The 11,977-nt window shown below is 41.2% G+C and overlaps 1 protein-coding gene across 1 annotated transcript in view; it reads left to right on the top strand.

The window, feature by feature from the left end:
* MYO3B (myosin IIIB) overlaps positions 1–11,977 on the top strand; it is a 332,356-nt gene that overhangs the window by 283,436 nt on the left and 36,943 nt on the right. Inside the window, exons 24-25 of the mRNA XM_008070949.2 lie at positions 6,522–6,599; positions 8,870–9,075. Coding sequence (XP_008069140.2) covers positions 6,522–6,599; positions 8,870–9,075 — 284 coding nt within the window. The remainder of the gene's footprint in view (positions 1–6,521; positions 6,600–8,869; positions 9,076–11,977) is intronic.

Genomic DNA, 11,977 nt, shown 5'->3' with positions numbered 1-11,977 from the left:
CTTGTCTTGTTCCAGTTTTCAGGGGAAATAGTTCCAATTTTTGTCCATTTAGGAGTATGCTGGCTGTGGGTTTCTCGTAGATGGCTTTTACTATTTTGAGGTATGTTCCCTATATGCCTAGATATTTGAGGGTTTTTATCAAGAAGCGGTGCTGGATTTTATCAAAAGCTTTTTATACATCTGATGATAAAATCATGTGGTTTTTGTTTTGACATCTGTTAATGTATTTAATTACATTTATGGTTTTACAAGTGTTGAACCAGTTTTGCATCCCAGGGATGAAGCCTACTTGGTCATGATGGATGATTTTTGAGATGTATTGTTGAATCCTGCTTGCTAGGATCTTGTTGAGAATTTTAGCATCTATGTTCATCAAAGATATTGGCCTGTAGTTCTCTTTCTTTGTTGGATCTTTACCTGGTTTGGGTATCATTGTGATGTTGGCTTTGTAAAATGATTTGGGGAGCGTTCCATCTTTTTCAATCACCTGGAATACCTTCAGTAGGATTGGTATCAGCTCCTCCTTAAATGTCTTGTAGAATTCTGCTGGAAAGCCATCTGGTCTAGGGCTTTTTTTTTTTGTAGGAAGTTTTCTTATTACGTAGTCGATTTCCTTGATTGTTATTGGTTTATTTACGGTCTCAATTTCTTCTTGTTCCAACTTAGGTAGGTTGTGTGATGTCAGAAAGTCCTCCATTTCCTTAAGGTTTTCAAGTTTGTTTCCATACAAGTGTACGTAGTAGTCTCTAATGATCTTTTGTATTTCTTCAGGGTCAGATGTGACTTCATCTTTTGTGTTTCTGACTGTGCTTATTTGTTTTTTTTCTCGTTTTTTTCTTGGTCAGTTTAGCTAGGGGACCATCAATCTTGTTTATTCTTTCGGAGAACCAGCTTTTTGTTTCATTGGTTTTTTGTATTATCTTTTTGTCTTCTATGTCCTGGATTTGGGCTTTTATTTTGGTGATCTGGATTCTTCTGCTGAAATTAGGGTTTTTGTGGTCTTGCTTTTCCAGCTTCCTTAGGTGACTTGTTAGGCTGTTAACTTGTGTTCCTTCCATTTTCTTCATGTGTGTTTGCAGGGATATAAATTCCCCTCTTACTACAGTTTTTAAGGCGTCCCAGAGATTTTGGTAAGATGTTTCTTCATTTTCATTTGTTTCCAGGTATCTTTTGATCTCTGCTTTGATTTCAGCATTGACCCAGGAGTTGTTTAGCATCATGCTGTTTAGTGTCCATGTCTTTGTGGCTTTTGGGGGGACCCTGTTGGTGTTAATGTTTATTTTTATTCCACTGTGGTCCAAGAAGGTGCATGGTAGAATTTCAGTCCTTTTAAATTTGCTTATGCTTGATTTATGGCCAATTATGTGGTCGATCTTAGAATACATTCTTGCGGTGATGATTAGAATGTGTATTCTGTGGTCTTTGGATGGAGGGTTCTGTAGGTATCAGTTAAGTCCATTTGGTTCAGAGTCACATTGAGGTTCCAGATCTCCTTGCTAATTTTTTGTCCTGATGATCTGTCTAGGGTTGTGAGTGGGGTATTAAAGTCCCCAGTTATGATGGTGTTAGAGTCAATATCTTTCTTTAGTTTTCCTAAAAGTTGCTTTATGAAAGTGGGTGCACCTATGTTGGGTGCATATATGTTTAGGATAGATATTTCTTGTTGATGGAGTGAACCTTTTATCATTATGTAGTGGCCCTCTGTATCTTTTTTAATTTTTGAAGGCTTAAATGGTATTTTGTCTGAAATTAGGATCATGACTCCTCCTTTCTTTTATGTTCCATTTGCCTGAAAATTTGTTTCCCATCCTCTTACTTTGAGTCTGTGTATGTCCCTTCTAGTGAGATGGGTTTCTTGAAGACAGTATATTGTTGCCTGGTGATATTTTATCCATTTTGCCATTCTGTGTCTTTTCAGTGGTGCATTTTGTCCGTTCACATTCAGGCTAATTATTGAAATGTGAGAGTTGGTCCCTATCATAGAGTTCTTATAGAGTTGTTCTTTCACTTGGTTTTTTTTGTCTTTCTTTTGGTTTTGGTGTTGGTTCATGTATATTTTATTCTTTTTCCTGTACTCTTGTGAAGAACGTTGTTCTTTTTTCCTTTTCTTCTGTGTTTAGTACTTTCTTAAGTGTTTCATGTAGAGGTGATTTGGTGGCATCATAAGTTCTTAGATTGTATATCTGGGAAAGATTTTAATTCTCCCTCGCTGATGAAGCTTAGCTTGGCTGGGTAGGTTATTCTTGGTTGAAATTGTTTATCTTTTAGGACTTTGAAGATTGGGCTCCAAGCTCTCCTAGCCTGCAGGGTTTCTGTAGATAAATCTGCTGCTATTCTGATTGGTCTTCCATGGTAGGTGATCTGGCCTTTTTCTCTTGCTGCCTTTAGGATTTTTTCTTTTATGCCTACTTTGTTTAGGCAAATTATTATGTGTCTAGGAGTTGGTCTTCTCATTTGTTGTCTTTCAGGGTTCTCTGAATCTCTTGTGTTTGAATTTTTGCATCACTGATTAGATAAGGGAAGTTTTCTTGAATGATCTCATGGAAAGTTTGTTCCAGTGTGCTCTCTGTCTCTCATTCTGCCTCAGGAAGGCCAATTAATCTTAGGTTCGGTCTCTTGAAGTAATCGCTCATCTCTTGAAGGTTTTGTTCTGTCTTTTTGAGCTTGTTTTCTTTGTTTTTAAGAGTTTGGGTTAGTTCTATATTTTGGTCCTCAGGCTCTGAGATTCTTTCTTCTGCTTGGGTAATTCTGCTTTCCATGCTTATCAGTTTGTTATTGATTTCATTCACAGTATTCTTTATTACTGTTATCTCAGATATCAGCTCCTTCCTAGTTTCTTCTTGTGTCTCCTCAATTCTGTCTCCTCAATTCTTTTTAATCTCTCCATTAATGTCTTGATATCTAGGTTTGTAGTTTGAGAGCCTTCATTCTGGAGGCTCTTCATTGTTTGCATTCCAAAGTCAGTTTCCTCAATGTCTGCCCTCCCAGGGGTCTGGGAGAGACCCATACTCTTCTTTTGGTTTTTCTTCATTTGTGTAGATTTTTCTCTCTCTCCCCCTTTCCCTCCCATTCTTTAATTCTGTTTTTGAGGGAAGGTGGGATTGCTTTTGTTTCACTTCTGCAATTTCCTGTTCTTCCTTATGAGGGTCTTCTGGCTTTGTCCACTTTTGAGGTTGGACTGTGGGCTGCGGACTATACTTTTTGCAGTTTTGAGGTTTAATTGAGGGGAAGCTGTGGTTCAGAATGTATATGCTGATTCTAGCATCCACGAACAGGTATATGAGCACACTGGAACCTATTTCCCTCTGCCTATTTCCCTTTCCCTTTGTCCATGCAGCAGTATGTAGGCTTGGTCCCTAGGTTAAAAAGGGGGTAAAAGAGGAAAATAATGGAGGAAGGGGGGTCAATAGGAAGTTAGAAAGAAAGAAGACCGAGAGTGAAAATAGACATACATACCAACTATCAGGTGAGAAAGAGACACAAGTCTGGAGAAAGGTGAAAAAAGACACATAAGAAAGATTCCCTAAAGAATACTGATAGCTACACAGAGACAGACCAATAAAATCATGAAACAGTGTAAGTTAGAAAGCAAACAACAAAAGTGATCAAAACAGTCAAAATGATAAAATCAAAAGTCAAAATAAGAGATCAGACTAACTCTGGAATCTTTCCCAAGTGAAGGTCTCTTCAGCTCTGATCTCCAACCTCTCCCCTCTGTTTTTGTTGCAGGCAGCTAGATTTACTCACAGTTTGGGTTTTTTTTTTTTTTTTAGCCTGCTGCCTGGGAGTTACTTTTGTCTGATTCTGCATCGGGGTGGAGCTTTGTCTCCTGTTTAATGACGTTACCTTAGGAACCAAGGTGGGGGTTGTTGATAGTTGGGTGGGGCAATGGAAGTCTCTGCCTGGAGAATGGCCAAGGCAGATTCACTTTCGCAGATCCGTTTCTCTTCACTTGTCTGTGTCCCCAAGCTTGGGGTCACACACTGAGTGCCTCAGCCAGGGTCGACCCAGAGCTCCAGAGCCCAAAAGCTCCAAAGGGTAGGCGGTGAGCTGTGAGAGTGGCCCTAAGCCCCCCACAGGGTACTTCAACCAGGAACCGGACTGGTGTCTCTGAGGAGTGTGCACCCAGAGCCTCCCTGAGTGACCGGCGGCTTGGTGCTGGGTGCTGGGGGAGAGATGATGTAGCCAGGGAGGGAGCTGAGACCCGAGACTCCCACTCAGGCTGGAGTCACGTATGGTGGAACAGCAGCAGCAGGGGGCCGCAATATTCGGCCCTGCATGGGTCTAAAGGTCCCTGGGCCTCGGACCAGCGTGGCTGGTGGTGGGCTGGGGGATGGGGGAAGAAAAGTAAGAGTCTTTTTGGGAACTCACGTTCAGAGAATCTCACAAGTCCACCTATGCCGTCGCCATCTTACTGGAACCAGCCTCTAAGGGACTTTTTAAAAATATTAAAGGATGCTACTATTAACTCAACTAACTCAGGAGAACAAAGACTTAGGTTAGACAACAGCCATCTTGGCCCTTTTGATTTGGATATTTGGGCTGTCTTTAGAGTTCCCTGAGAGGCCTAAAGCAGACAATTCTAGTTTAAAAGTTTGAGAGAAGTAACTTCTGATTTGTACCTTCTCTGAAGTTTCCTCTTTTAGATCCACTCCAAGTTCAGAAGAACTTTGTGACTATGAACATATACAAGGGAACCTTGACCAATCCAAGATATTTCTAAATTCTTCAATTAGAAAATACTTTGGTAGCATATCATTTATTCTTTCAAATACAGTACTAAATATGTAGGTAATGAACTACAGACAAGCATTAACTTTCTTGGGTGTATTTAACAAAGAACAGATTTTGACTTACTTTCCAAGCATTATGCTATATGGGAGTGCATTATGCTTTGTGTAAAGTTATGTTGAAACACAGCACTGGATGGTTTAAAAGGGGCTGTCACTAACTAGGGGCCTCCTCTTGCCCACACAACCTTATAACTTTTGGAGTGAGAAGGAGAAAGAAGCCTCCAGAATGAATGTCTGGTGACTGTGGAAAGAGTAAAACACCATATCTGCAAGTGACGGTGTATGTGTGTGTGTCTGTGTGTGTGTGGGGAAGTTGTTTTGTTTTTCTCCCTTTTCTACTTTAGAGCAGCCTTCCTTCTAAACACAGAAGATCTCCTTTTCTCCTTTCTCATTAAAAAAAGTCAATCTGCAGACACTTGTATCAATTGCTTCAGCTGCACATGAATGGACTAATATTTAAATTTAAAATGTAGTCCATAAGCTGAGCGCAGTGGCTCACAATCTGTAAAACCAGCACTTTGGAAGGCTGAGGTGGGAGAATCACTTGAGCTCAGGAGTTCAAGACCAGCCTGGGCAACATAGTGAGATCCCCCCATCTCTAAAAAAAAGCAAGCAAACAACAAAACAAAATATAGCCTATAAAAAGCAAGCTGTACTGTCCCTGCTGTGTTTTCACTCAGGTCATATTCCTCCTCACTGTTTAGGTTACTAGTTTTTGATAACTTAGCTTCATGTTTTTTCTGTTATTTAAATGTCTGTTTTCTTTATCCACCCCAACTAAAGCTTTTCCCTCCATTTTGCATAGTCTCCTAAATACCCTACAGGTAAGCCTCATTTCCCCACCTCCTAGCTCCCACTCCTTTTAGCAACCATTTTTCACTTTCATTGAACAAGTCTACAGACATCCTCACCTCATGGGTACCAGACAGCAGGCCACACTGAGGAACCCACGTGCTGACACCAGCATCTTCCAGTTCAAATATGCCTGCTCCATACCCTTGCCACCTGTTCAGAGCAGATGGAAGGCTGCTACAACAAGGCTGGTGCTGAATGCCACTCATGCACTCTGCAAAGTAAAACAGGGTTTTGTTGAGTTACAACAACAGCACACAGGCTGCTTGCAATCAGTCTCAATGATTGTTTTCATCCATAAATTCCTGCCAGTCAGCCCAGGTAGCTGGGATAGGTGATTGGGAACAGGTGCATCACACTAGGTTTCTCGAGTGATTTGGTGCCCTGCTCCTGTCTGCAATGAGCATGTGGGAGCTGAGGGAGGCAGGAGGAGTGTTGCAGCATCGGGGTCTGATGGCATGGAAGCTGGCTGCTGCTGGCCTAATTCCCTGTGGTTCAACGTGGGCTTTGAGTCCATCATGTCTTTATAATCAACCAGCCTCATGGGCCTTTTCTTGATTTTCTTTTTGGAAATAGTTTGATTTCATGTGACATTGCTGTAGAATTTAACAGTGGCCCCATTAGAAGATGGAGACAGAGAAAAATAAACTGATAGGGGTTTACACTGAGACCATATGGTCCTTTACAGAGTGTGGTGATGAGTCAAATGAGTAGAACAGTGCACGTTTTTGTTTTTTTCTTTTATAGACCTTTTAAAATTCTCACCACATTGTGTCCTAAGCATCATGGCCCCTCAACCTTTCAGATTTTGGAAACACCAGAAAATGAATTAAGCGTCTAGATCTTCAAACCACTTCCTCCCACTTATTCTTCCAGGTAGACACTCTGGAGGTGATACGGCATCCAGAAGAAACCACCAACATGAAGAGGCAAACCATGGCTTCCTACTTCCGGGTATGGAGTCTTCTTGATCTCTATTCTGCCTACTTCCAAAAAGGACTCTCCAAATCTTTCTATGAGAGGCCTAGATAGAGTCATTGAAACAAAGGCAAAACACCGAGCCAGTTAAGAAGGGTGGGAGTTGAGGGGGTGGAGGCAGCAGGGCAGGTAGAGAACATTGGGCATTCTGTCCTGTCCATTGAATGTGCTGATTCTAGTAGCATTGGAGCTGCTTCTTGGCCTTAAAGCTACCAGTGTCAGCCACTTTTCCAGCATACTGACCAGTAAAGTAGTTAAGAAGATTCCAGAAAGTGTCTTACCAAGTTCAGATACTGAGAGAATCTGTCTTAGTACTGACTTTATTTTCCTAGATTCGGTTGACCCATTGCAAAACCCATTTGCCTGGGCCCTATTATTTCCCACTTCTGCCACCCCAATTTCTGATACTTCATCTAGTAAAATGCCTCTTTCTTTGAGTAAAAATCTTGTCTCTAAATGGGCTCTGTTAAATGCACAATTATATAGCAAATATAAGACATGTGCACTCATGGTAGCAATTTGCACAAATTTGTTTATCTTAAAATTATAAAGTATTAGAGCTGGAAGCCCCTTAGAGATCATGAACCACTGGGAGCCAAGTAGCATCATGGTAGAAAAGCTGTTAGGCCATACTTGGCTGAAGAGCAGGAGGGAGGAGTCAGCACTGTGGATAGAAGGCTTCATGGGAAGTTCACAGGGGCAAGAAGGATCTAAAATAAAGAAGTCCAACTTATTCAGTTGTCTTTCAGAGTCAGACTAGAATTGGGCTCAGGATATGAACTGCAGGGGCCCCAGACCTTTGAATCCACGCAGTGATTTGTGCTACACAATCTTTGGCAGATGGGCATTCAGCCCTTGACTTATCACTCGTATGTTTAGACATTTCTAATGACTTCTTATTTCTTATTCTGAGATCCACCTGGTCTTACCTCCTTTAGTGAGTACGTCCTCATCCTCCTGCTAACTCTTGGTGTCTGTGTGTATGTGTTTTCCCACTGGATTCAGAGGCTCTATTGACTCTGTGAAGTCATCCTCAAGAACCTATGGCCCCCCCATCAACAGAGAAGCCTCTGGCTTATAGTTTTTCAGCAACACACCCGTGACAATCAGTTTGGTGTTCTCAAAATACTGGTGTTCAAACGCTAAGCCTGAAAAATAAGATACCTTGGTAAGCGAGGTAACACCAATTTTGATAAGTAGGAGGAATGATTATTAAATAATGGAAATTATTTACTATGTGGCCTGTAACTGCTACTGAAGGTGTACCCAGAAGAAGAGCCCCAGCAATGGATGCCCCTGAGGAATAACTGATTGAGGCCCCCCTGTGCAAGCAGCCCTCTGGTTTTCCATTCCTTTTCTCCTCTGGCTATGATAGCCCTGTACCAGCCACTTGGTATGTGGTAATTGATCTTCATCATTTTCTTTTTCTGCAATTTTCTGGCTTTCTTTACCCTCTTTTTTCATTTTTCTTTTTTGTTCCACTACCTTATTACCAGTAGTATCAGTAGGATTTGTTTAGACTATCCGATGGTTCTTAGGTCAAAGAAGCAATTAATCCCTTTTCCAAAAGCTGGACATTTTAAATTGCAGATGCAGATTATGGAGTATTACCTTGGAATATTGAAATGGGCATTCTGGTGATGAAGTTACAGGGTAATCTAGAGCATGTTCTTAGCTAAGTTTCTGCCACATGGGAATTTTGCTGGGCACTAGGTGATGGTTAAAGAATACTTTTGAGTCTGCAGACAGCTATAAGTAGAACTTATTTTATCATCTTCTATCACCGATTTCATGTTCTGCCTCAAAAATGTCCATGAGTTGGCCGGGCTCGGTGGCTCAGCCTGTAATCCCGCACTTTGGGAGGGCAAGGTGAATGGATTGCCTGAGTCCGCAGGTTCGAGACCCGCCCGGGCAACTTGGAGAGACCTCATCTCTACAATAAAAATCAAAAAATTAGCCAGTCGTGGTAGCTAGTGCCCAGCGCACCTGTAGTTCCAGCAACTTGGAAGGCTGAGGCGGAAGGATAGCCAGAGCCCAGCAGGTCGAGGCTGCAGTGACCGGGAGCAGCCACTGCACTCCAGTCTGGGCGACAGAGTGAGACTCCAGCTCGAAACAAACAAACAAAAAACATGTCGATGAGTTTTTCATAAGCCTCAAACTGCCGTGGAGGCCCCTACAGGCCTGTGCTGTAATTATTTGTTGGGCTGGTGGTAAGCTCATTTCATGCTTGTTTTCCTCCCTGCTAGTATTCTCTGATGGATCTGCTCTCCAAAATGGTGGTTGGACAGCCCCACTTCGTGCGCTGCATTAAACCCAATGACTACCGGGAGGCCCTACAGTTCTCTCGAGAGAGGGTGCTGGCCCAGCTCCGCTCCACAGGGATCCTGGAGACAGTCAGCATCCGCCGGCAGGGCTATTCCCACCGCATCCTCTTTGAAGAGTTCGTGAGAAGGTCAGGTCAACTTTTTTGGAAATATGTTATTGTAAATGTAATATACACTACCCTGGCCATCCCTGCCCCCAGAGCACTTCCCTCCAAACATTTAATTGACTAGTTACCAGATACCATTTACTTACTTAAAGGTTGCATTTTTATTGTGCTCCAACTAAACTACAGTGATCCAGCAGCTAGGCTAGGCTTCTGATCACGTTTAAAAAATGTTCATAAGACATTTATATGTCATGAATCCTTAGGTCTCAAATTCTCCAAGTGGATTAGATTCTGGTGCATTTGAATACATCCAAGCACCCACTGTTCCTGCAGGATCTGACTTGATAATTATGATATGACTTGGCATGATAATTATGGTATGGTAATTAATATTTACCTAGCACCTAAAATGTCCTAAGAGTCCAGGACATTTTAGGGCACTATCCTAAAATATATCATTTCATTCTATCCATAGAACAACCCTATAAACTAGACTCTATTATTTCTCCCATTTTACAGACGAGAAAATTGGGGCACAAAAATCAATTAAGTGACTTTCCCAAGGTCTCGTGCTGGTAAATGCCAGAATTTTAACCCAGGCAGTCTGGTTTCGCATTCGTGCTATTCATCTTCTCAGTTCACTGCATTCAATCAGTGTTTATTCAAATAAATTGCATGGAATTTTCTAAACCCAGAAACTTCCTTTGCCTAAGAAATGCTGCTATTTTCTGCCCAACTGCCATCGGGATGCCTTTTATATGCATATGATTCCAGTAGAATTTTCACAGACTTTTCTGTGAAGAAATAAGGAAAACAATAACAAAACCACCTCTGAGAAACACTGCTGCTGTCTGAGGATGCCTAGAGAGAAATATTAACATCCATTGTAGGGTCAACCTCACTCCTTGCCATCATGTCTTTTTTACCTCCATTCTGAAACTTGTGCCCAAGGTCATTTTCCCATCTTTTCCTCAGGAAAGAATGCATCCTAAATATGGTAGAGTGCTTCATCAAGTCTTCTAAACTCAGCTAAATTCTATGGAAAAGAAAAGGCAAAGAAAGTTCTTTGCAATGAGGGCTTTTAAATAAAAAATAAGCACAAAATGGCTTTTTAAAAAGTGCCTTTAGAGCTTTTTTTTCTCTTAAACTTGGAGGTGGAACAAGAAAAAAAAATTATTTTAGCTCATGAATGTGACTAGTCAAGTATTTTTAGCAACAAAGTATTTGAATACATGAAAAATATTTAGAAAACAGGTCAAATGCTAAACAGATTGGCGCTTCTTTGTTCGTAATCAGAAAGCCATTAGGCAAGTATGAACAAGAGTTTCAAAATGTCAGTAAATCTGAGGATATCAAAGATTTCTGAGCAAGCAAGTTAATTGGTATTTTGATCCTTTTGAACAACTTAACAAAATGGATGAGCTAGCAGTTTTTCCCCCTTGATGTTATTCAACAAATAGGTATGCTTCTTATCTTCCTGTTTGAGTGCTGTTTTGTAAACTCTTAGCAGGAAATATGCAGACAAAACAATCAAAGGCAGGGAGCAGAGCTATTCAAGGTTTATCAACTGGAAGTAAATAAAAGATAAAGACTCATTTTATGTCACTCTTTATGTTTTATATTTTCTGGCATTCAGGACTGAAACTCTGATGTAGACACTTGGTGGTGTTCTTGGGGTTATGTTGACAGTTTCCAGAAAGGGGAAAGACTCCCAATCCCCAAATCACTCAAGTCTATAGATTTGGCCTAAATGCTTTCTCCTTATCATCATTGAATTTTCTGGCATAATGACTTGGAAGTGTCCTTCTTTGTCTTCCAGTCATAGTCTTTGAGACAGAGGATGTCCCCAACATCCTCTCATCAGTGGGGTCAGGGGACTTGGAAATCTTCAACTGTTCTTGGCTAGGCAAGAAAGAGGTCACCTGAAAATGCTGGGCAAATAGTTGAAACCTCCTCAGAGCCATACTGTTGAGGGACATCACAGAAAACCACTGTAAGCATCCGTTGTCTTCATGATCAATGGATTCCAAAGCATAGTCCCTCAAAAGGTCAATAGTGGGCAAACACACAACTATATGCATTGGGATGTGATCTAAAGGGTAGGGCTGAGTCTAATGGTTGGTTTATTCAACTATTACAGTAAATAGTGCAATTTATTAAGGAAACCTGAATTCTAGTTTCCCTTTCGAAGATAACATCTGGCAAGTAACACAACATTTCTGAAAAAGATGTTTCCTCATCTGCATGACAAGAAGACAAGACTACACAGAGCTCACATCCTGAAGATTTTCAGGATTACTTATAGATACCTGCAACTTACTAAGTCTTCTAGGTATATACACCTTCTCCCAGTCAAGCTCACCAGAGAGGAGACCTACATCTACCAGGACCCAGATCATAATAGTTGTTGAATCAATGTCTGCTGAGTGAAATGAAACTCTTCCCTCTTCTTTTTCATTGGCCTCTTCCATTTCTTCTTCTTCTTTTTTTTAAATCAATAATCAATATTTTTTATTATGGTTTTGTGGGGTACAGTTAAGGGTTAGGTATACAAATACATTTCATTCAGGCACCCTGTTGATAAGAGGTGTTTCCCCGTCCCCAGATAGATATTTGCTACCGTTAATACCACCTCCCTCCCCCCCCATAGTTTCCCACTACTGTCAGTCATTTTCTTATACTATTACATTGGATGCTAAAGGTCCATTATATGAGTGAGAACATGTAATACTCAGATCTTTGTTTCTGTGAGAGGTCACTCAGTATTTATTTATAGACTCTAGTTCCATCCAGAGAACCACTTTTTGAATGAATAATCTTACTGAATCAAAAGGACAGACAAGAGTGGAAGCCCCCCCGGGGTCTCTGGAACTCCTACCCTGTGGTGGAAGCGTCAGGCACCAACTCTGCTGTTCTGTCTCTG

Source organism: Carlito syrichta, unplaced genomic scaffold (assembly GCF_000164805.1).
Source record: "Carlito syrichta isolate Samal-C Ts95f unplaced genomic scaffold, Tarsius_syrichta-2.0.1 Scaffold314071, whole genome shotgun sequence".
Lineage (NCBI taxonomy): Eukaryota > Metazoa > Chordata > Mammalia > Primates > Tarsiidae > Carlito > Carlito syrichta.
Note: the sequence above shows the minus strand (reverse complement) of the source record. Positions and strands in the feature narration are given on the sequence as shown.